Below are 25,263 nucleotides of genomic sequence, written 5' to 3' on the forward strand. Positions count from 1 at the left end.
TAACCAGCTAACAATATGATGACAGGATCAAATTTGCACATATAAATATTAACATTGGATGTAAATGGGCTAAATGTCACAATTTAAAGGCACAGAGTGACAAGCTGCATAAAGAAGCAAGAACCAGGTTATGTGAGGCCCATCTCACATGCAATGATATCCACAGGCCCAAAGTAAAGGGTTGGAGAAAAGTCTACCAAGAAAACAGAAAACAGAAAAAAGCTGAATTTGTTATCCAAATTTCCGACAAAAGAGACTTTAAATCAACAAACATCACAAAAGACAAAGATAGGCTTTATATAATGGCAAAGGGTACAATTCAACAGGAAGATCTAAATATCCTAAATATATATTCATCCAGCACAGGAGCACCCAGATTCATAAAGCAAGTTCTTACAGACCTACAAAGAGACTTCGATTTCCATACAATAGTGGGACATTTCAATAACCCATGGACAGTGATAGATGATCAAGGTGACAAAGTAAAAAAGATATTTAGGACCTGAATTCAACACTTGAACAAATGGACATAATAGACATCTATAGAACTCTCCACCCCAAAACAACAGAATATACATGCTTCTCATCACCACATGGCACATACTCTAAAATTGACCACACAATTCGACATAAAAACAATCTGTAAGAAATCGAAGAAAATTAAATCATACCAACCACACTTTCTGAACATGGTGTAATAAAAACAGAAATCAATACTAAGAAAAACATTCAAAACCATATAATTACATGAAAATTAAACAACTTGTTCCTGAATGATCTCTGGGTAAGTAATAAAATGAAGACAGAAATAAAATATTTCAAACTAATGAAAACAAAGATACAACATACCACAATCTCTGGCACACAACTAAAACAGTGTTAAGAAAGAAGTTTATAGAGCTAAATGCCCACATTTAAAAAGTCAGAAATATATCAAATGAACAATCTAGCATCATGTCTACAGGAACTGGAGAAACAAGAGCAAACCAAACTCAAAGCCAGTAGAAGACAAGAAATAACCAAAATCAGAGCTGAACTGAAGGAAATTGAGATGCAAAAGACCATATAAAAGATAAATGAATTTAGGAATTAGTTATTTTAGTTATTTGAAAGACTTAATTAGATAGATGGATGAATAGCTAGACAAATAAAAAAAGAGAAGATCCAACTAAACACAATCAGAAATGACTGACTGAATGAAGAAGGACATTACCATTGATCCCATAGAAATACAAAAGAACCCTCAGAGACTATGAACACCTCTGTGTACACGAGCTAGAAACCCAAAAGTAAATGGATAAATTCCTGGAACCATTCAACCTCCCAAGTTTGCGTTAAGAAGGAATTGAATCCCTAAACAAATAATGAGTTCTGAAATTGAATCAGTAAAAAAAGAGCCTACCAACCAGGGAAAGCCCAGGACCAGATGGATTCACAGTCAAATTCTACCAGATGTATAAAGAAGAATTGGTACCATCCCTACTGAAAATATTCCAAAAAATTGAGGAAGAGGCATTCCTCCCTAACTCACTCTATGAGGTCAAAATCATCCTGATACCAAAACCTGGCAGAGTCACAACAACAACAAAAAAGAAAACTTCAGGCCAATATCTTTGATGAACACAGATGCAAAAATTTTCAACAAAATACTGGCAAACCAGCAGCACATCAAAAAGCTAATCTGCCACAATCAAGTAGGCTTTATGCCTGGGACGCAAGGTTGGTTCAATATAGACAAATCAACAGAAGTGATTCACCACAGAAACAGAACTAAAAACAAAAACTACATGATCCTCTCCATAGATGCAGAAAAGGATTTCAATAAAATTCCACATACTTTCATGTTAAAAACCCTTAACAAACTAAGCACTGAAGGAACATACTTTAAAATAATAAAAGCCGGCCGGGCGCGGTGGCTCACGCCTGTAATCCCTGCACTTTGGGAGGCCGAGGCGGGCGGATCACGAGGTCAGGAGATCGAGACCATCCTGGCTAACAAGGTGAAACCCCGTCTCTACTAAAATACAAAAAAAAAAAAATTAGCCGGGCACGGTGGCGGGCGCCTGTAGTCCCAGCTACTCGGGAGGCTGAGGCAGGAGAATGGCGCGAACCCGGGAGGCGGAGCTTGCAGTGAGCCGAGATGGTGCCACTGCACTCCAGCCTGGGGGACAGAGTGAAGACTCCGCCTCAAAAAAAAAATAATAATAATAATAATAAAATAATAATAATAATAACAAAAGCCATCTAGGACAAATGCACAGCCAACATCATACTGAATGGGCAAAAGCTGGAGGCATTCCCCTTGAAAAGGGAAACAAGATAAGGATGTCCTCTCTTATCATTCCCACTCATCATAGTAATGGAAGTCTTGGCCAGAGCAATAAAGCAATAGAAAGAAATAAAACCCATCCAATTAGGAAGAGAGGATGTAAAACTACCCTTGTTTGCAGATGATATGATTCTACACCTAGAAAACCCCATAGTCTCTGTCCAAAACTCCTTGATCTAATAAACAACTTCAGCAAAGTTTCAGGATACCAAATCAATGTACAAAAATCAATGATAGCATTCCTATGTACTAAAAACATTTAAGCTGAGGGCCAAATCAAGAATGTAATCCCATTTACAATAGTTACACAAAAAAGTACCTAGGAATACAACTGACCAGGGTGGTGAAAAATCTCTACAATGAGAACTTAAAATATTGCTCAGTGAAATCAAAGACTACAGAAACAAATTGAAAAATATTCCATTCTTGTAGATAGAAGGAATCAGTATCATTAAAATGGCCATGCTGCCCAAAGCAAAGTACAGATTCAATGCCATTCTTATTAAACTACTAAAGATATTATTCACAAAACCAGAAAAATGTATTCTAAAATTCATATCAAACCAAAAATGAGCTTGAATAGCTAAGACAATCCAAAGTAAAAAGAAAAAAGCTGAAGATATCACATTTCTTGACTTCAAACTATACTATAATGCTACAGTAACCAAAACAACATTGTCCTGGTACAAAAACAGACACATAGACCAATGGAACAGAATAGAGATCCCAAAAATAATGCCGCATACTTATACCCATCTGATATATAACAAAGTAAATAAAAACAAACAATGGAGAATGGACTCCCTATTCAGCAAATGAAGCTGGGATAACTGGCTATACATATGTAGAAAAATGAAACTGGACCCCTTCCTTACACCATGTACAAAAATGAACTCAAGATGGATTGAAGACTTTAATGTCAAACTTAAAACTATAAAAACACTGGAAAATAACCTAGGAAATATCATTCTGAACATAAGCCCTGGCAAAAATTTATAACAAAGATGCCAAAAACAATTTTACCAATAGCAAAAATTGACAAGTGTGACTTAATTAAACTAAAAGAGCTTCTGCATAGCAAAAAAACCATATAAACAGAGTAAACAGGCCACCTACAGAATGGGAGAAAATGCTTACAAACTATGCATCTGACAAAGGTCTAATATCCAGAATCTATAAGGAATTTACAAATCAACAAGCAAAAAGCAAACCACCCCATTAAAAAGTGGGCAAAAGATATGAACACACACTTTTCAGAAGAAGACATACATATGGTGAACAAGCATATGAAAAAAATGCTCATCATCACTAATCATGAGAGCAATGCAAATCGAAACCATTATGAGACACCATCTCACACCAATCAGAATTGCTATTAAAAGTAAAAACAAAGCAAAACAAAACATAAAACAAAAAGCATGCTGGCGAGGTTGAGGAGAAAACAGAACAAAGCAGTTTGGCGATTTCTCAAGGAACTCAAAGCAAAATGAGCATTTGACCCAGCAATCCCATTTTTTAGGTATATATTCAAAGATAAATAAATTGTTGTACCATAAAGACACATGCACGTGTATCATTAGTATCATGCTATTCACAGTAGTAAAGACATGAAATCAATCAACCTAAATGCCCAACAATGGTCAACTAAATAAAGAAAATGTGGCACATATATGCCATGGAATAACTATGCAGCCATAAAAAAGAATGAGATCATGTCCTCTGCAGCATCATGGATGCAACTAGAAGCCATTATCCTAAGTGAACTAACATAGGAACAGAAAACCAAATACTGCATGTTCTCACTTTGAAGCTGAAGGTAAATGTTGAGTACATAGGGACACAAAGATGGGAACAACATACATTGGGGGCTGCTTGAGGGTGGACAGATGGAGGAGAGTGAGGATAAAAAAAAAACTACCTATAAGGTACTATGTTTATTACCTGAGTGGCAAAGCAATCTGTACAATCAAATCCTGTGACACACAATTTACCTGTATAAAAAACTGCACATGTATCCATGAGCCTAAATTAAAAACTTTAAAGAAAGAAACGTGTTGGAAATTACTTAGAATCATTTGAATTACTCACCCGAGCATGCCATAAACCTTTTGAATTAAAATGATAATATGTCTTCAGTTACAAGACACAACATATGTTAAGATATAACATTTAATTTATTTTATTTTTTGAGATGGAGTTTCGCTCTTGTTGCCCAGGCTGGAGTGCAGTGCCGTGATCTCAAATCACTGCAACATTCATCTCCCAGGTTTAAGTGATTCTCCTGCCTCAGCCTGCTGAGTAGCTGGGATTAGAGGTGTGCGCCACCACGCCCAGTTAATTTTTTGTATTTTTAATAGAGATGAGGTTTCATCATGTTGGCCAGGCTGATCTCAAACTCCCAACCTCAGGTGATCCACCCGCCTCGGCCTCCCAAAGTGTAGGGATTACAGGTATGAGCCACCATGCCCAGCCAAGATATAACATTTATTTACTAAAGTTTTATGAGTTACAATAGCAAAGACATGGAATCAACCTAAATACTCATCATTCATATCCCAAAACTCAGCATCATGCAATACACTTATGTAACAAATGTGAACATGTAATGCCTGAATCTAAATAAAAGATGAAAATGTAAAATAAGACACTAAAAAAAGAAAAGGTAGTGGAATACTTCCTGTGTTTAACTGTGATTGCAGAATTATCTTAAAAAAATAAAATCCAAACCCCAAAATTTTGGGGTCAAGAACATTAACCTACTGGAAAAATATAGTTATATTAATTATGTATTGGTGAAATATTTTTTCACATCATTACTTTGTTGTCTAAGAAAACTAGTAGCATATATCTAGCTATTTAGCAGCACAACAACCAAACAACGACCTAAGAAAAGTGAATTCTTCTTCCATCATTTCAAATAAAATAAAATCTTATTTGTAGTCCCTATAACATGAGAATTGCAGAAAAGTTGCCTATGACCTTGTTTACCTTATGACCCTGGATACATATAGTCTTCTACTAAGGTCCCTCAGAGACATTTGTGTTGCACATGCATAATCTAAATGATCTCACATAAATATACTGGACACTAAAATAAAAAAAAAAATTAAAAAAAGAAAGAAAAAGAGAGTAATCTTCAGGAACGTTGTCTTATTTTAGGCAGAAATGTATCTGCACTGTCCCACCATCTTCAGGTAGCCAACAAAATCCAAATGATATGGAATTGTTAGTAAATTATCATACGTAAATTCTGCTAAACAATTCACCTTAAACACATAATGGACTGTAACTCTAACCACTTCAAAAGAACAAATGAAAAAGCATTGACGGGAACAAAATACAACCTGAAAATGTAATACTGACAAAGTTTAAGTAAACACAGATGCCTAGAGGTATCTGCATGATCTCCAGGATTAGATAACCTAACAAAGCTGGCAAGTCATGTAACTTTGATTCTACTCAGCTATTACACGTTTTTAGTGATTATATGAATCATAAATAGTACCAACATGTAGTAGACAATATGTAGTTGCCAATATTTCATTCTAATCCTATGGTATGATCCTGCAACTAAACATTTATTAAAAATGTCCACATCTTTCCACATTTTTCTGTCTAAGCCCATAGATTTCATTTTTTTTTTTTAACATAGAAACTTGATATCTATGGTCACCTGGTAAAATCTGAGCCATAATTATCAATAATATTTTTGGGGGTAGAACATAGATACAACTGTGAATAAAATACAAACCAAAATATCTATAGTAAAGTTAAATTGTTTATTCAATTAATTACTCATATTCATCTATTTTATGCATGGCCATTGACATACTCTATAAGCTTCTTTGCAAGTGCTTCATTTATCTTATAGATCTTCTGTCTTTTTCCTCCCTCCACTGCCCATGCTCTGGGCGGGTATCTCTATTTCTTTCTGACCAGCCCTTTTTCATCATTCAAAATCTATTCTGGAAGCAGAAAAAAACCACTTTAAATAGGACTCTTTCAAGTTTCTATTTTCTTCCCTTACCAAAACAAAAATTTTTACAACGTACCATGATAGTGAATGAACTTTTACTTTATATTGCCTAAGAAATTACTGCCATGTAAAGTGATTTTTTTAGTAATATACTCATTTAGTAAAGTAACTTGAGGATTTTTGTACGTGTATCTTTGTATTTGAAGTAAATTTCTCAATATGGGATTCATATGTCTTGTATAAGAATCATCTGTGTACTTTTCTCAAATGCTGATGTTTATGATCGGGACAGGTCCTTCTTTGGGGAAGGAGTAGAGAAATCTGGAAGTTTAAGATGACGCTCAGATGATCATTGTATGTACTACTATTTGAGGACTGATCAACTTATAGTACTTCTTCTCATATCTACTTTTAAGTTGTTTCTTAAAAAATGACTAGAAATTCAAAAGGTTAAAAATGCCATGCTCTTTCATGCAATCATCTGGCATAGGGTATTATAATAAATGAGATAACAAATCCAGAGTGGTTAACAAAGTCCCCAAGGTCATAGAGCTTAAAAAGGATTGAGCCAGAATTTAGCCCCAATTCCATCTAACTTGGAAGCATATTTCATCCCAGAGGTTTGGACCATAAATTAATTTTAGGGCCTAAGAACTCTTGGCCCTTCAGAGTCATTTACAAAATTTTTTTAGTTGAAGGATTTGTACCAAATAATTATGCCTGATGCTGTGGAATTTGAACTAAAATCTAGTCTAGAGAGGTTATGACTTGATGGAGAGCTGACGCAGACTCAAATTTCCATGGTCCTTGTACTCATATTTAGTGCCTCTTTAAAATTGATCTTTTATAGTCAAAAATATAGTTATTTCTTATGTATTCATAACTATTTTCCGTTGGAAAAATCCATGTTCTGGGTCTGGTACCACTGTGTCATTAGGAATTATTATCAAAATATATTTATAGGTATAATAGAAGAAACAAAACCTACATGTATAGAGAGAAAAGCAGGCAACCAGAAGTCATCTTTCGTCCTTACCTTTACAATCACTGTGACAGTAGCAATACCAGGAGGCATTGTCCCATAAATATCAAAGGCCTCTACCAGAAAAGTGATACTTGCTTCTTGGTCTGGAAATGCCTCATAATCTAAACTCCTTAAAAGGGATAGTTCTCCTGTAAATGGATGTAGTGCAAAAAAATGCTTTACTTCTGGGCTTCTTATCCGGTAAGACACATTTGCTCCAAGGTCGACATCTTTGGCCTGTAATAAGCAAAAGAATGGTTTTATTAGTGATGTTACCAAAATAAAGAAATGCAGGAAGGATGGAAGTCGTGTGTCAGTGCCTAGGACAGCATGAATTTAATGAGGACAAAAAGACACGTTTTAAAAGAGAAATACATTATTTAATAATTTACCAGAGAGAGGGAAGGAGGGATGGAGGAAAGACGGAGGGAGAGAGGAAAAGAGGGAGGCAGTGAGAGGGAGAATCAGAGAAAGAGAGAGAGAGAGAGACAGAGAGAGAGAAATACTCCCATAAGATTTTGTCATTGTCGATGTTATTACTTTATCTATTTAACTTGAAAAATCACTAAATGAATTATATCACAGTAAAAAAAAAAAAATAGCCTTAAATGGTTACTTCTTATTTTCTGCTGATTTAATAATCATGAACAAATATATTAAATAAAAATAAACACTGAGTGATTTCCATAAACATAATGGATGGCTAAAGTACTATAAGAAAACTAAGAAAATGTAAGTAATAATTCTTTTTCACAGTGATCTTATAATACATTTCTAGAGATCACTCTACTATACTTCCCTTCATTTAACTAGCATTTCAGTAGTAGTTACACACAGGTGCTGTAGAGAGCACCAAAATGAATCAAGACACAATTACTTCCCTACAGGTTATGGTCTCAGAGAAGAAATAAGACACAAATACTAAAATAGAAAGGAAAAAATGTGACATGAAATCTAAAAGATGTTCTAAATTGGGAACGATGTCCTTTAGCTGAAAGGATGGGTTTTCATGGGAGTCTTGTAGAATGGCTATTTCACTCAGTACAGACTAGCAAATGCACCTCAGGTACAGAAAACCAAATGGAGCAAGAATGAAAATGGGGAAGATTCAGAGTATGTTTTAATGTGCATATTTTAATGCAACATCTCCTATGTGAACCTCAGTCTTGGTCTCCTCCAATCAATTATTGACTTAACAATCAGAAAGATGCTATTAAAGCATACATTTTATTATGTGATTTTTCCTGCTTAAAATCCTCTGGTTTTTAATTCAATTTTCAATCAACGCCATTATCCTTAACATGGTAAGAGTCACTACATTTTCTAGACTTTTAGCCCCTCACCCCTCACACTTTCCCGTCTTCCATGGTTTTGACCAGACTTTTTTTCCTCCACTACTTTAAACACTCTTTCTTCCATTTCCTCTTGAATAGCTCTTACTTGTCCCTCAGTTCACCATTTAGAAATAAGTTTCTCTTTGTCTTAAGATTAGGTTAGGAGCTCCACCTCTGTTACCTAGGCCCTTTGTACTGAGGACCTACGTTTTAACTACTAATTTTCTTGACTGATTGCTAAACTAGCCTGAAAACTCCAAGAAAGCAGCAGATTTGTTTTGTTCACCATTGTATCCCCAAAGTCTGTGGATCCCCTAGGACAGCATGAATTTAACGACACTGGCAGGAGACTTTGCATACTGTACATACTGAAGACATGTTTGTTAAATAAATATATTAACTAATTAATTATTTGATAGATGAATGGTGGAATAGATGAAGGAATGATGGTTCTTTCCCTGGTCAGTATTTGCCTTATTTAGACTTGTTAATGTTTATTGCTGAGTTCAATTATGGAAGGTATACAGAGTCTGGAAAACTGTGCTAAGAACATTCAAGTTGTGGACTACAGGTGGAAAATTGGCTACCTTTTTTTTTTTCCCCCAAAACATACCTCATAGACCAACTGAGTCAGTATTAAATGAGGTGGCTGCTTAAAAATGCAGATTTACGGATCAGCCTAACCTACTGAATCAAAATGTTCAGGACTTTTTGTAATTTATAGTTGAAAACTTAAAAAAGAGGCTTGATACAGAGATGTCATTAAAAAGGAGAGTTAGAGTACTAGAAGATGCCTTTTGTGTATTGAATGTGAAAAAAATACAGAATAATGGGTATAAACGATATCTGTAAAATAGAGGGGGAACCAATATGTAACTCTGTGTTTTTCCTGTGTATACACATTTATGTTATATATGTACAACCCACACAAATGAATATATATACACACACACACACATACACACACATACATTTTTTTTTGACATTTGTGTGAACACAAAGACAAATGTGAAATAAATTTAATGCTGAGTATTCTGGAGGCACAATGTGGGAGATTATTAACTTTTGTTTCATAAACTATTGTATTGTCAACTGTTGGGATAAACAGAATATTACTTTTGTAAATTAAAAAAGACTTAAATGTTAGACCTAATACCATAAAAATCCTAGAGGAAAACCTAGGTAGTACCATTCAGGACATAGGCATGGGCAAAGACTTCATGTCTAAAACACCAAAAGCAACGGCAGTAAAAGCCAAAATTGACAAATGGGATCTCATTAAATCCAAAGAGCTTCTGCACAGCAAAAGAAACTACCATCAACAGAGTGAACAGGCAACCTACAGAATGGGAGAAATTTTGCAATCTACCCATCTGACAAAGGGCTAATATCCAGAACTCACAAAGAACTCAAATAAATTTTACAAGAATAAAACAAACAACCCCATCAAAAAGTGGGCAAAGGATATGAACAGACACTTCAAAAGAAGACATTCATACAGCCAACAGACATATGAAAAAATGCTCATCATCACTAGCCATCAGAGAAATGCAAATCAAAACCACAATGAGATACCATCTCACACCAGTTAGAATGGCGATCATTAAAAAGTCAGGAAACAACAGGTGCTGGAGAGGATGTGGAGAAATAGGAACACTTTTACACTGTTGGTGGGATTGTAAACTAGTTCAACCATTATGGAAAACAGTATGGCGATTCCTCAAGGATCTAGAACTAGATGTACCATACGACCCAGCCATCCCATTACTGGGTATATACCCAAAGGATTATAAATTATGCTGCTATAAAGACACATGCACACGTATGTTCATTGCGGCACTATTCACAATAGCAAAGACTTGGAATCAACCCAAATGTCCATCAGTGACAGATTGGATTAAGAAAATGTGGCACATATACACCATGGAATACTATGCAGCCATAAAAATTGATGAGTTTGTGTCCTTTGTAGGGACATGGATGCAGCTGGAAACCATCATTCGTAGCAAACTATCACAAGAACAGAAAACCAAACACCGCATGTTCTCACTCATAGGTGGGAACTGAACAATGAGATCACTTGGACTCAGGAAGGGGAACATCACACACCGGGGCCTATCATGGGGAGGGGGGAGGGGGGAGGGATTGCATTGGGAGTTATACCTGATGTAAATGACGAGTTGATGGGTGCAGCACACCAACATGGCACAAGTATACATATGTAACAAACCTGCACGTTATGCACATGTACCCTACAACTTAAAGTATAATAATAATAAATAAATTAAAAAAATAAAAATAAAAATAAAGGGTATAATTAAAAATAAAAATAAAAATAAAAATAAATCTATTAAAAAGTATTTTTAAAATTTCTTACAAAGAGACCTTTCTGTCTTTAATTTTTGGGGTATCTTTAAAGTAGGGTTGCCACACTAAATACAATATGCAATATTGGAGAAATAGTAAAAAATTATTCATTGTTTATCTGAAATTAAAATCCAGCTTGGTGTGTTGTATTTTTACTTGCTAATTTTGGCAAACAAACCCTAATAGCAAACCTCCTAATGTAGAATTAATGTAATAAATACTTTTTCCACACACCTCTATTTGAAGGATGGTGGTCCCAGCTGGCAGATTCTCCTCAACAAGGACAGTGTACGTTGAATTGGTGAACACAGGACTATTATCATCAATGTCCAAAACCTTGATGGCCAGGGTTACAGTTGAATGACGAGGGTGTACTGCTCCATCTGTTGCCACAACAACAAGTTCATAGTAGTCCCTAACTTCTCTGTTAAGCTTCACTGCTGTGTAAATGCTCCCATTGGATGTGATACGAAAAAGATTATTAAAGTTACCCAAACTGTAGTGCACTTGACCATTTATTCCAGCATCGGGGTCTGTTGCCTATTAAATAAAATGAAAAGCAAGAAAATTCACATAAGTTTTGATGGGCTACTGTAAATGAAGGCAATACTTAACAAATTATGGCATTTTTCTGACCAAATATTATTTGGTTAAGGAGGAAATGACAATGACTATACAATGCAAAATATAAAACATGAAAAATATTATATTTAATCTTCTTAATTTAAAATTAACAAAACAAAAACTTATAATGTCATTAGCAATAACAATACTATATTATGACAGAAAACTCATATTATAAAAGTACTGAATCTTTATGTCTTATGATTTTAATAGGTTTTGAATTCTAAAGTGAGAAAAAATTTTGTTTTTAATTCATTTAACATAATCTACTGAGTGACAATTTAAGATTACATAGGTTTTTGCTCACTTTACATATTCATTTTATGTTTATATATGTTTAGTAATAATATTGTTATGCATTGTTTGTTTATAATAGATAACATTTTACTATGTTATGCCATTATTATTTATGTAATAATTTTATTATAAAAACATTAATCATATTTATCATAAATAATATTTATAAGTATAACCTGACTTAATCCTCATGATGTTGTTATGAGTAAATATCATTAAACTCATTTTACGAATGAGAACACTGTGACTTATGGAAGGTTACACAAGAAACAAATATCTCAGTGTCCCATTTCTTAACACAATACTTCATATATAAAAGTACTTAACAAATGCTTGTTGAATTAATGAATGTTAGATGAAATGAAACAGATTTGAAACTAAATCTGTTCCAAAAGCCAAATAGGAGTAAAACTACAGTAACTGTAATGTACCTGCAAGGGACTCTTCTTCAACATTAGAAAACACATCTCTGCATAAGTGAGAATGTTTGATACCATAATATACCCATATTTACTGAAAATTTGAAGTCATGTAAAATCACTTTGCATCAAATAAAATGAGAAAATATTGAGTAAATATTCATCTAATGAAATGTAATAAGAAGGAATCTTAGCTAAAACTCAATTGTGATACTAATTATGAATCTCGCTATCAGCTACTGTATATTTTGCTTTGAAAAGTTCCATGTAAAAGAAACTGAAATAAATCTTAGAAACTGTAAAATGTTACATAATTATGCCCCAAACTGTCAACAGGAAAGGAAGGAAAACAAAACACTTGGCTGCCTTATGAGCCAGGGACACAAAAATCGCTCCAGGTCCACAAAGCGTGGAATGCAATACGATGTGTTTTAAGAGCACATATGCAGTTGTATATTCAGTTTTACAGGCACTGGTAAAGCATGCAGAATGAGGATGCTGAATGTTTGTGCCTTCTTTGAAACAAGAATGTCTAAGATGTGAAAATCATGTTTACAGCGGTGCTCCTGTATGTCATAATGCCAAGCATTTCAGCAGGATTTGTCTCTTTGACTCATGAAAACACAACTGCCCCTGGGAGTTTAATATCTCTGAGGTTTAGCTCTGAGAAAAGATAGAAGAATTGCAGAAATACCTGAAGAGAAAAAATACTGTGACAGAGTTGAATAGTTTCTGTCGATATAGTTTCTTTTACTTTTATACTTTGCCTAGAATTTGTCTTATGAATTATTGACAAATCAGTCAAGCTGATCATTTTAGTGAAAACAACAAACACTGTCTTCTCCCATTTTCACCAAAAAAAGAGGGTGAACTCTTTTTTCTATTTAGTTGAAATTACTCATCAAGTAAATAGAAAAAATTGTAGGCCAATAACAAAATATAAATATGTCTTGTTTCATAACAATAATACCCTTAAAATCTCAGTCACTTTTTCTGTCTATGGAATATCTTAAGATCGAAAACATTAATCATTTATGCAATTGGAAATTTAAATGACTCTTGTTCAAGTTGTTTTGACTGACTCATATGATTGAGTATCTATTATGGTAGAATGACTCAATTTGACTGATGTGGCTGTATGTGTGTCTGTGTGTTTTATACATGTCCAGCTGTTTATATATCCACTAGGAAACATATCTAAATTAGTTTTGCTTTTGCTCCCATAGCAAATTATCACAAATTGAGCAGCTGACACAAAACAAGTTCATTATTTTAAAGCTTTATAGGTCAGAAATTCAAGATGGTCTCACCAGGGCTATGTTTCTTTCTGGAGACTCTAAGGAGAAACAACGTCCTTGCTCATTCAGGTTGTTGACAGAATTCAGTTGCTAGAGTTTGTAGAACTGGGATCCCCACTTCCTTGATGGTTGTCATGTGACGACCAATCCCGGTTTCTAGAGGTCCCCATATTCCTTGGCTCATGACACATTTCCTCCATTTTTAAAGCCAGCAATGGTGGTCAAGCCCCTCTCACATTCTTTGAATCCCTCCTTCCATCTTCTTCCATTTTATCTTTCTGACCTACTCTTCAGGTATCCTCCTCCACTTTTAAGGGCATGTAAGATTACATTACGCTCCCTTGGACAATCCAGGAAAGAATCCCCATCTCAGCATCTTTAACCTTGATATATGTGTTTACACACATGTGCAAGTGTGTGTATACTGCCATATATAAATATATAGCAATCTATATTTTATGATGATTTTATGATGGGATTTCTTTTTTTTTTTTTTTTTGAAACAGGTCTTGCTCTGTCACCCATGCTGGGGTGCAGTGGTGTGATCTAGGCTCACCTGAACCTTTACCTCCCAGGCTCAAGTGATCCTCCCACCTCAGCCTCCTGAGTAGCTGGCACTACAAGCACATGTCCACATGCCTGGCTAATTTTTTGTATTTTTATTAGAGACAGGGTTTCCCCTTGTTGCCCAGGTCAGTCTTGAACTTCTGGGCTCAAGCTATCCTCCCACTTTGGCTTCCCAAAGTGCTGGGATTACAGGTGTGAGCCATCTCACCCAGCCTGAGAGGGGTTTTTAGAGAAAATATCCAAGCAGATATTCATTAAGCAGACTGACAGTAAATGCTAAATGGGGCATCCTCATCAATAGAGTTTCATAATTTTAAATAATCAGTTTAAATTGGTATAAATTATGATATGTCAAGTACACACACACTTGGACTGAATCTATGACCACTTAATTCACTGAAGTCATAGCTACCATGACAAGAAGTATATTTGCTTATGGAATAAAATACTATAATATCCCCCAGAAAACTACTCTAAAAATTGTAAGGTGACTGAGACACACATCTAATGGAAACAAAGGGAATAGAATATAAAATGCAGAGCTATTTCCTTATCTATTCCTATGTCCCCATTAAATCAAGGAGCATAAATAAGGGAATGTAAGTTAAGCAACATGAGCTGGCTGAGCAAGGCAGTTTTACTTATTTACTATTCTAGATGAACATGTAGCTGTTAAACAAGATAACCAAACATAGAACCCCTCATTATCAGCAGTACTGTCAAGAACTTTGCATTGATGTTTAATATCTAGTCAAACAGTTCAGTGTATGATGCTATAATGAAAACATATATCTTCCTAGAAATCAATTAAAAGTTAATTAAATTTGTTAATAAGAAAAATAACACATCTCTTTTCCCCTTGTACTACATCAAAGCAATAAACAGTAATAGCTGCAACTTTATAATCATCTGTCTATGGTTAACACATTTTTGTAATATACACGTTACTATGGGGCCTGATTTGTGGCTACTAACTTGTGAATGCATATTGCTGGTAAATTGGCTGATAGCTTGTAGTCAAATAAAGACCTCACTGGACAGAACTTTGAATAATTTCCAGAAACACCACTCACAAACCTTATTGATTAACACCAAAGTTAGAGTATATGAAAGAAAACCACACAATTACTTAAGAAAAAAAGTCAGACAATGTTCAAGGGAATTTATTGAACAAAGATTTTTTGTATAATTTTTCAGAACCAATTTTATACCATGCCACTTGAAAAGGGAGCCGGGAAATATATTTCTTAAACACTAAATTCATTCCCCACCCCTTTTTTTCTCATTATTTTTTTAGAATGGTCTGTTACACAATTCTTTCCATCTATGAAAGTGAAAGTTCATTACTGGGATTGCTACCCTGGGGGTTACCAGTACTATAGAGACGACCTAAAAGCATGCCTGTATGGGTGGAATATATTGGGATAAAACCTCAAAGTAGAGGTTGATGTTTGCACTCCTTCCATTGAGAAGTCCCTGGGTAGATTACTTGTGTAATTTACAATGACTCACTTCCATTTAAAATATGTCAAATATCCATTTAGATTAATTATTTAGATAGAAAATTATATGACAAAAATTAGCCCCAAGAAAATAACTTGAGGAGAAAACCAAAATGTTATAGCTATTATAAAGGTGTGAACTACCGTGTAGCACCTAATTGGCCCCGTGTGAAGCTGAGAGAGTGCTTTGCTCTACCTTTAGTTTGTCCTTTACAGTAATTTAAGAGGTCATGTACATCTTTCTCATTTTAAAGTGGGAACCATCAAAGCTGTTGATCAGGGAGGTTGGGCAGTGCATCCTTCATGACATTACTAGTGAAAATACATTTTTAAAATCATTATCGATTAACTTCAAAAAGATATACGATAGTTGTCTTTTTTTCTTTTAAGAAGCTGAGTTATTTCAAGGGCTGTGATTATTAGTGTAAAGGAGACAAGCAATTGAAAGACTCAAAATACAAGTAAGTTTTTTCACTCTGCACACAAATGCCTCATAATCATTATTGAACAATGGCAAGTAGACTTACTGACCAGAAGGTGACTTGCATAACTTGAGTTAAAATCACTAAAAGATAACCAGAATGAATAGCTTTTCATTAAGTATTTGAACTTTCAAATACTAGTCCCTAGAAATCTAGAAAACACACATTTAACACAAATAATTTTTCAAGGGATCAACTATTACTCTAAGATACACAATAAGCTACATTTTATCCTAGCATTCAAGGCTCTACCTGGTCTTGTTCTAATCTATCTTTATGCACTTATGTCCCTCAACTAACTCTCTGACACAAACTCTATGTTTTAGTCAAAGGAATATATTTATGGTGTCAATCAGCTACCAAGAAACTCTCAAGTGTCAGTGGTTTGTTACCACTGATGTTCCTTTCTCACCTATACAGCACCCATTGTGAATTCCAAATCCATGTTTACTCTGTCTGTCTTTACTTAGAAGACAGGCTAAAAGAGCAGCTTCTATTGCAATACGAAGTTCATGTGGTGCAGGAATTTAAAAAGACATGAGATTGCCAAGCTGTAGCTTTTAATGTTTCTGCTTGGAGGTCATCACATCACCTATACTTCTGCTTCATCAGTCAAGGCAAATCACACGACAAGGCCGATGTCAAGGGGTGCAGAAATAGCATTCCTTCACATAATGGGACAGTGATAAATCAGAAACACTTTTACAATGTACTACCCTGGTTTTCCTTGAAATGACCATGATCTCCCTCACCTTCCCTGATAGAGTTTTTTTTGTTTGTTTCTATTTTCCCTCAATCCAACTTAAATCTTCAAAACCTAGCTTCAGTTCTACTTCATCTGGGAAATCTCTTCTTTCCATCCAGCATTCTGATCCCTTTTGCACATAGCAAAACTCACTTTTTATTGCTATTTATGTATGTTATGCAATTAAATAATTGGCCTAAAAATCTGTAGTGTATCCATGTATTACATAGTAGGAGACACTGTTAGAGAAAAGAATCTGTAAAGTGTTTTGTGGAGTGTACAATGTATGAGAAATGGAAAATCAGAGCAGGGATGGAAATACAGCAGAGAAGTAAAAACAAAAAAATATATATATAGCAAGCAAATAAAAGTAAACGATATTCCTGTAGTTGGGTGTTATTTAATGCAAAAGAACTGAAGGCATCAAATTAAATAAGATAGTTTAAGCTGTTCCAACATAGCTTGCAGACCTCTTACTAAGTAAGCATTAGGAAGAAACTTTGCACTAAAAATCTTTACATATTCAGTTCTCATGTTAATGGTAAACACTTGAAGATTATTACTTCGATGCTTCAGGAAAAGAGTTGTTGTCATGTTCATGTTCATACAGCAAAGAAAGTAATGTTGTTTCACGTTCATTAAATGTATTTACATAGTAAGGCTGTCTTTTCCCTTTTTCAAATATTCCTTACAATGCCGAAAACGAAGAGGAAAACCTGGGAGGACTCATTTCATATTTCCCCACCATTGCTTTGTATTTGATAATTCTGCACTATAGGTTTAGTGTGTATATACCTCTTTATGTGATGCTAAAAAAATCATATATTAAATTATATTTAGTTTTCCAACCTCTTCTTACTTCTACTTCTCCAACTTCTTCAGTCTCATCTTTTTCTCTGTGGGCAAACATATTCTAAGCACTACATCTAAATCTAAGTGCACTATGCCATACTAAAAATGCTATTTCATGTCTGCTTTATCGAGTCATAAAATCCTCCCCTTATTTCCAAAACTGATTATTCTTCAGCCCAAGTATCACTTCTCTCAGAAGCATCTGAGTAAACAAAATGCCTCATCTTCATGCTCCTGAAGCTCATTGTATGTTTCTTTACCACATGCCCTATTGCTTTTTTTTCTGTAATTTTTTAATAGCCCACATGAAATTAAGAATTCCTAAGGCCAGCATGGCTTATTTATATCATACAATGCCTGTTTTATTTTTTTTTCTGCATTGGCATAAGTTAGATATGCAATAATTTCTGCCAAAATTTCTTCTGAAGCTATTTCTATTTTTCAATTACATATCATTCCCACCCCAACCACCCAAACACATGAAGAAAGAAAAATTGCCAATTAGCATTTATAATTTTGTCTTAAAAGAAGGTACATTTTCTGTTTATTAGATAAAATGTAAGAAAATAAGACACATTTTGTTCTTTAAATAAAAATTAAGTGATCACATGATTACTTACTAAACTTTGTCCTTTTGTTACATCTTATTGCTTTCTTGTTTTTAATTTTGTCACTGTATTAGTCAGTTTTCACACTGCTATAAAAAACTTCCCAGAAACTAGGGGATTTATAAATGAAAGAGGTTTAATTGATTCACAGTTTCACATGGCTGGGGAGGTCTCAGGAAACTTAGAATCATGGTGGAAGGTGAAGGGGAAGCAGGCACTTCTTCACATGGTGACAGAAGAGAAAAGAGTGAAGAAGAAACTCCCGATCACTTATAAAACCATCAGATCTAGTAAGGGCTCACTCATTGTCATAAGAAAAGCATGGGGGAAGCCTCCCCCATTATCCAATCACACCCCTCCCTGGACACGTGGGGATTATAGATCCCTCCCTCAACACATGGGGATTACAGATCGAGATGAGATTTGGGTTGGAACACAGAGCCAAACCGTATCAGTCACCTACAATTCTTTAAGGACATCTATTTGTAGGTCAGTTTTAAAATAAGTGTAATATATATACTTACTTTGTATGATTAAATATATTAGTTTAACTTTTAACAGTCTATTCTAGCATTGCTTAACTCTTTTCTTATTATCAACCCCTGTCAAAAGAAGATTTTTAGATTTTCTTCTTTCTAATAGAACTCTTATAAATTTTTACTTCCACAGATATATTTATGTATGTATATTACCCATGCTTTATACATAACAAAAGTGAGGATTTTTTGTCTCCCAAAACCTGATATTATACATTGGGAACGATCTACCACCATTGAAAATGCATGCTCTAGCCAAAAGAGAGTCCTCTGTAACTTCCTTATATACCATAAACACTTTCACATAAGCATTGTTTCTTTCAGCACTCATTACAGTGGCATCACTTTCTAAAATATTTGCCCATATTACTATATGGGGCAACGTCAGGTTATCTCTGAGCTTGTACTCAATACTCATCACTTCTTAAGTGTTGAAGTAAGGGAAAAATACCAACTCCATGAATTGCATTTTATTTGATAATCTGCTTAGCCCAGTCTTCCTATTTATTTGATTGTGCTTATATTTTCTGCCAAGTTATAACACAGAGTATTGAGGTTTGTTTTCTTAAATAACTATTTTAAATAGTCTGCTCTATGCTTATTGAATATGTGACATTTTGCTTATCAGGTGTTTTTATAGGTCCTATATACTAATCCAAGTTTTAATTTTCTTTTTTCTTGTATTCTGTTGGGTTCAATATAAACATGCCCATGCATTTCTCTGAAGAGTCAAGAGTAATCTACACCTTAAGCATTGTCCTTCTGTCTGTCACAGGGCTTTTTGTTATATTACATTGTCTCACAAATCATTTTTTGTATCATTTCTAGAAAACAAAATCATAACTGGAAACTGAAAAGAATGTGACAGCCAGATTGGATTCTCTGTGAAATTCTATACAATTAAATTTTCTGGATAACATTCAAGTAAAGGATTAACAGATTTGTAAGTAAAACAAGAGCAATAAAAGTGCCTCTGGCTAATATAATAACTATTTAATGAGAGAAAAAATATCTCTTCATTTCCCAATACTATCAATCATTTCATTTGCTGAATATAAGTTCAAGTTTTTCCCAAACAGTAATCATAAAATTAAAGGGGATTTTCTCTATTTTACACATATTGTCACAATTTTACCTACCTTGATAACATCACCGGGATAGAGCCAGATATCGGTTCCAGTTTTATGTTATCATCACTCATTCCTTGAGCTAGTATAATAATTTTCAGTCGTTTCCTTACCTTAATCTGGGATGTCTCCAATAGGTTCATTTAAACATGTATGTTATATCCCACACAATAATAATGGGAGACTTTAACAACCCACCGTCAACATTAGACAAATCAATGAGACAGAAAGTTAACACGGATATCCAGGAATTTAACTCAGCTCTGCACCAAGCTGACCTAATAGACATCTACAGAACTCTCCACCCCAAATCAACAGAATATACATTCTTCTCAGCACCACATTGCACTTATTCCAAAATTGACCACATAGTTGGAAGTAAAGAACTCCTCGGCAAATGTGAAAGGACAGAAATTATAACAAACTGTCTCTCAGACCACAGTGCAATCAAACTAGAACTCAGGATTAAGAAACTCACTCAAAACCACTCAACTACATGAAAACTGAACAACCCACTCCTGAATGACTACTGGGTACATAACGAAATGAAGGCAGAAATAAAGATGTTCTTTGAAAACAATGAGAACAAAGATACAACATACCAGAATCTCTGGGACACATTTAAAGCAGTGTGTAGAGGGAAATTTATAGCACCAAATGCCCACCAGAGAAAGCAGGCAAGATCTAAAACTGACACCCTAACATCACAGTTAAAAGAAATACAGATGCAAGAGCAAACATATTCAAAAGCTAGCAGAAGGCAAGACATAACTAAGATCAGAGCAGAACTGAAGGAGATAGAGACACAAAAAAACCCTTCAAAAAATAAATGAATCCAGGAACTGGTTTTTTGAAATGAGCAACAAAATTGATAGATGGCTAGCAAGACTAATAAAGAAGAAAAGAGAGAAGAACAAAATGGATGCAATAAAAAATGATAAAGGGGATATCACCACCGACCCCACAGAAATACAAACTACCATCAGAGAATACTATAAACACCTCTACGCAAATAAACTAGAAAATTTAGAAGAAATGGATAAATTCCTGGACACATACACTCTCCCAATACTAAACCAGGAAGAAATTGAATCCCTGAATAGACCAATAACGGGCTCTGAAATTGAGGCAATAATTAATAGCCTACCAACCAAAAAAAGTCCAGGACCAGAGGGATTCACAACTGAATTCTACCAGAGGTACAAGGAGGAGCTGGTACCATTCCTTTTGAAACTATTCCAATCAATAGAAAAAGAGGGAATCCTCCCTAACTCATTTTATGAGACCAACATCATCCTGATACCAAAGGCCGGTAGAGACACAACAACAAAAAAGAGAATTTTAGAACAATATCCCTGATGAACATCGATGCAAAAATCCTCAATAAAATACTGGCAAACCAAATGCAGCAGCATATCAAAATGCTTATCCACCATGATTAAGTGGGCTTCATCCCTGGGATGCAAGGCTGGTTCAACATATGCAAATCAATAAACATAATCCAGCATATAAACAGAACCAAAGACAAAAACCACATGATTATCTCAATATTATTGGTGCAGAAAAGGCCTTTGACAAAATTCAACAGCTCTTCATGCTAAAAAGTCTCAAAAAATTCGGTACTGATGGGCAATCAGGCAGAAGAAAGAAATAAACGGTATTCAATTAGGAAAAGAGGAAGTCAAATTGTCCCTCTTTTCAGATGATATAATTATATATTTAGAAAACCCCATCGTCTCCGTCCAAAATCTCCTTAAGCTGCTAAGCAACTTAAGCAAAAGTTGGAAGCATTCCCCTTGAAAACCGGCACAAGACAAGGATGCCTTTTCTCACCAGTCCTATTCAACATAGTGTTGGAAGTTCTGGACAGGGCAATCAGGCAGGAGAAAGAAATAAAGGGTATTCAATCAGGAGTAGAGGAAGTCAAATTGGCCCTGTTTGCAGATGACATGATTGTATGACGTGATTGTAACCCCATCATCTCAGCCCAAAATCTCCTTAAGCTGATAAGCAACTTCAGCAAAGTCTCAGGATACAAAATCAATGTGCAAAAACCACAAGTATTCTTATACACCAATAACAGACAAACAGAGAGCCAAATCATGAGTGAACTGCCATTCACAATTGCTTTAAATAGAATAAAATACCTAGGAATCCAACTTACAAGGGATGTGAAGAACCTCTTCAGGGAGAACTACAAACCACTGCTCAATGAAATAAAAGAGGACACAAACAAATGGAAGAACATTCCATGCTCATGGATAGGAAGAATCAATATCGTGAAAATGATCATACTGCCCAATGTAATTTATAGATTCAATGCCATCCCCATCAAGCTACCAATGAGTTTCTTGCAATTGGAAAAAAATACTTTAAAGTTCATATGGAACCAAAATTTACCAAGACAATCCTAAGCCAAAAGAACAAAGCTGGAGGCATCAAGCTACCTGACTTCAAACTACACTACAAGGCTACCAGTATGGCACAGCATTAATTTCTGGTACCAAAACAGAGATATGACAAATGGAACAGAACAGAGCCCTCAGAAATAATACCACACATCTACAACCATCTGATCGCGACAAACCTGACAAAAACAAGAAATGGGGAAAGGATTTCCTATCAAATAAATGGTGCTGGGAAAACTGGCTAGCCATATGTTTTGGATCCCTTCCTTACACATTATACAAAAATTAATTCAAGATGGATTCAAGACTTAAATGTTAGAACTAAAGCAATAAAAACCCTAGAAAACCTAGGCAATATCTGACTAAGGTGCTAGGCATGGACAAGGACTTCATGTCTAAAACACCAAAAGCAACATGACAACAAAAGCCAAAATTGACAAAGTGGGTCTAAGGTAAACTAAAGAGCTTCTGCACAGCAAAAGAAACTACCATCAGAGTGAACAGGCAACCTACAGAATGGGAGAAAATTTTTGCAATCTGTTTATCTGACAAAGGGCTAATATTCAGATTCTGCAAAGAACTCAAATTTACGAGAAAGAAACAAACAACCCCATCAAAAAGTGGGCGAAGGATATGAACAGACACTTCTCAAAAGAAGATATTCATGCAGCCAACAGACACATGAAAAAATGCTCATCATCACTAGCCATCAGAGAAATGCAAATCAAAACCACAATGAGATACCATCTCACACCAGTTAGAATGGCGATCACTAAAAAGTCAGGAAACCACAGGTGCTGGAGAGGATGTGGAGAAATAGGAACACTTTTACAGTGTTGGTGGGACTGTAAACTAGTTCAACCATTGTGGAAGACAGTGTGGCAATTCCTCAAGGATCTGAAACTAGAAGTACCATTTGACCCAGCCATCCCATTACTGGGTATATACCCAAAGGATTATAAATCATACTGCTATAAAGACACATGCACACATATGTTTATTGCGGCACTATTCACAGTAGCAAAAATTTGGAACCAACCCAAATGTCCATCAATGACAGACTGTATTAAGAAAATGTGGCACATATACACCACAAAATACTACGCAGCCATAAAAAAGGATGAGTTCATGTCCTTTGTAGTGGCATGGATGCAGCTGGAAACCATCATTCTCAGCAAACTATCACAAGAACAGAAAACCAAACACCGCACATTCTCACTCCTAGGTGGGAATTGAACAATGAGAACACCTGGACACAGGAAGGGGAACATCATACACCGGGGCCTGTTGTGGGGTGGGGAGAGGGGGGAGAGATAGCATTAGGAGATATACCTAATGTAAATGACGAGTTAATGGGTGCAGCACACCAACATGGTACATGTATACATATGCAACAAACCTGCACGTTATGCACATGTACCCTAGAACTTAAAGGATAAAAAAAAGGATGTTATATATTCATTTTGCTGACAACAATTCACTGAAGTAACTGAGGATCATGTTTTCTACTGTCTTGTCCAACATAGTAATTTAAATTAGGAAAACAGAATTAACTGGAAGAAACAACTTATTGTTCTGTATTTATTCCCTGGGACTGCATTCATTTGTAGAGAAAGAGAGCTGAGACATATACAATGTGAAATTGCCTTTTGAATTAGAAGTTATGGACTCAGATTCTGCTGCATTCTTCCTTTTCCAGCTGCCTTCCTTCAGATATATTTTCCTAGTAGCTTCCTGTGTGCTACTATGTAAATAGTAGGAAACTATTTTAGAATTGTTCCTCAGCAGCAGGCTTTATGCAAAGTGCTGTCAGTTTGTTTCTTTTAATTGTGGTGTAAACAGTACTGCTGCTTACCTTAATATTAATTATATACACACATTTTTAGAAGTTATAGATATATAAAAGCTCAGATATTTTATTAGCATCCTTTTTTTTTTTTTTTTTTCTGGTAAGAGAAAATAAGCCAGATTGGAGATTAAAAGGTATAGGAAACTTCATTTGGATGCCATTCTTTGTTAATTGTTAGCATGTAGGAAATAAGAGGAATATTTTAATATCGATTGGCCAAGCAGAAATTCTCCTGAGAATAATAGAATGTTTTCAATGACATGTTATTTATGGAGTGTAATTGTTCCACAGGAGCAGTCTAGTCAGTATAATTAAATGATACTGTATAAGAGAACTGGAATCTGAAATAAAATAGAAGTGGTAAGTTTACAGGCACATTTTGTTTCATTGCACTTAGCTTTATTGTGCTTCACAGATGCTGCATTTTTTACAAATTGAAGGCTTGCGACAAAGATGCTTTAAGCAAATATATTGGCACCATTTTTCCAACAGTGTGTGCTCATTTCATGTCTCTGAGGCACATTTTGGTAATTCTCAGAATATAACAAATTTTTAAAATACTACTGGATCTGTTATGGTGATCTATGATCAGTGATCTTTGAAGTTATTATTGTAATTGTATTGGGGTGCCACAGAACACACCATATAAGAGCAAACTGAATTAATAAAGGTTCTATGTATGTATATTTTTTTGAGATATGGTCCAAGATGAGATGGTGTGTGTGTTCTGATTTCTCCATCCACTGACCATTTCCCCATCTTCCTCACTTTCCTTGAGCCTTCCTATTCTCTGAGACACAATGAAATTAAAATTAGGCCAATTAATAGCCCTACTATGTATGGGCAGTAAGTGTTTAAGTGAAAGGAAGAGTTGCGTGTCTCTCATTTGAAATTAAAAGCTAGAAATGATTAAGCTTAG

General features: G+C 35.0%; 1 protein-coding gene across 7 annotated transcripts in view; it reads right to left on the reverse strand.

The window, feature by feature from the left end:
- Positions 1 to 25,263, reverse strand: part of PCDH15 (protocadherin related 15) — a 914,927-nt gene that overhangs the window by 202,179 nt on the left and 687,485 nt on the right. For all 7 annotated transcript variants that reach the window (XM_031652624.1, XM_031652623.1, XM_031652622.1 and 4 more), the window contains 2 exons: positions 11,265 to 11,570; positions 7,342 to 7,566 (listed from right to left, as the gene is read on the reverse strand). In XM_031652624.1, the coding sequence (XP_031508484.1) occupies positions 7,342 to 7,566; positions 11,265 to 11,570 (531 nt within the window). The remainder of the gene's footprint in view (positions 1 to 7,341; positions 7,567 to 11,264; positions 11,571 to 25,263) is intronic.

Source organism: Papio anubis, chromosome 11 (assembly GCF_008728515.1).
Source record: "Papio anubis isolate 15944 chromosome 11, Panubis1.0, whole genome shotgun sequence".
Lineage (NCBI taxonomy): Eukaryota > Metazoa > Chordata > Mammalia > Primates > Cercopithecidae > Papio > Papio anubis.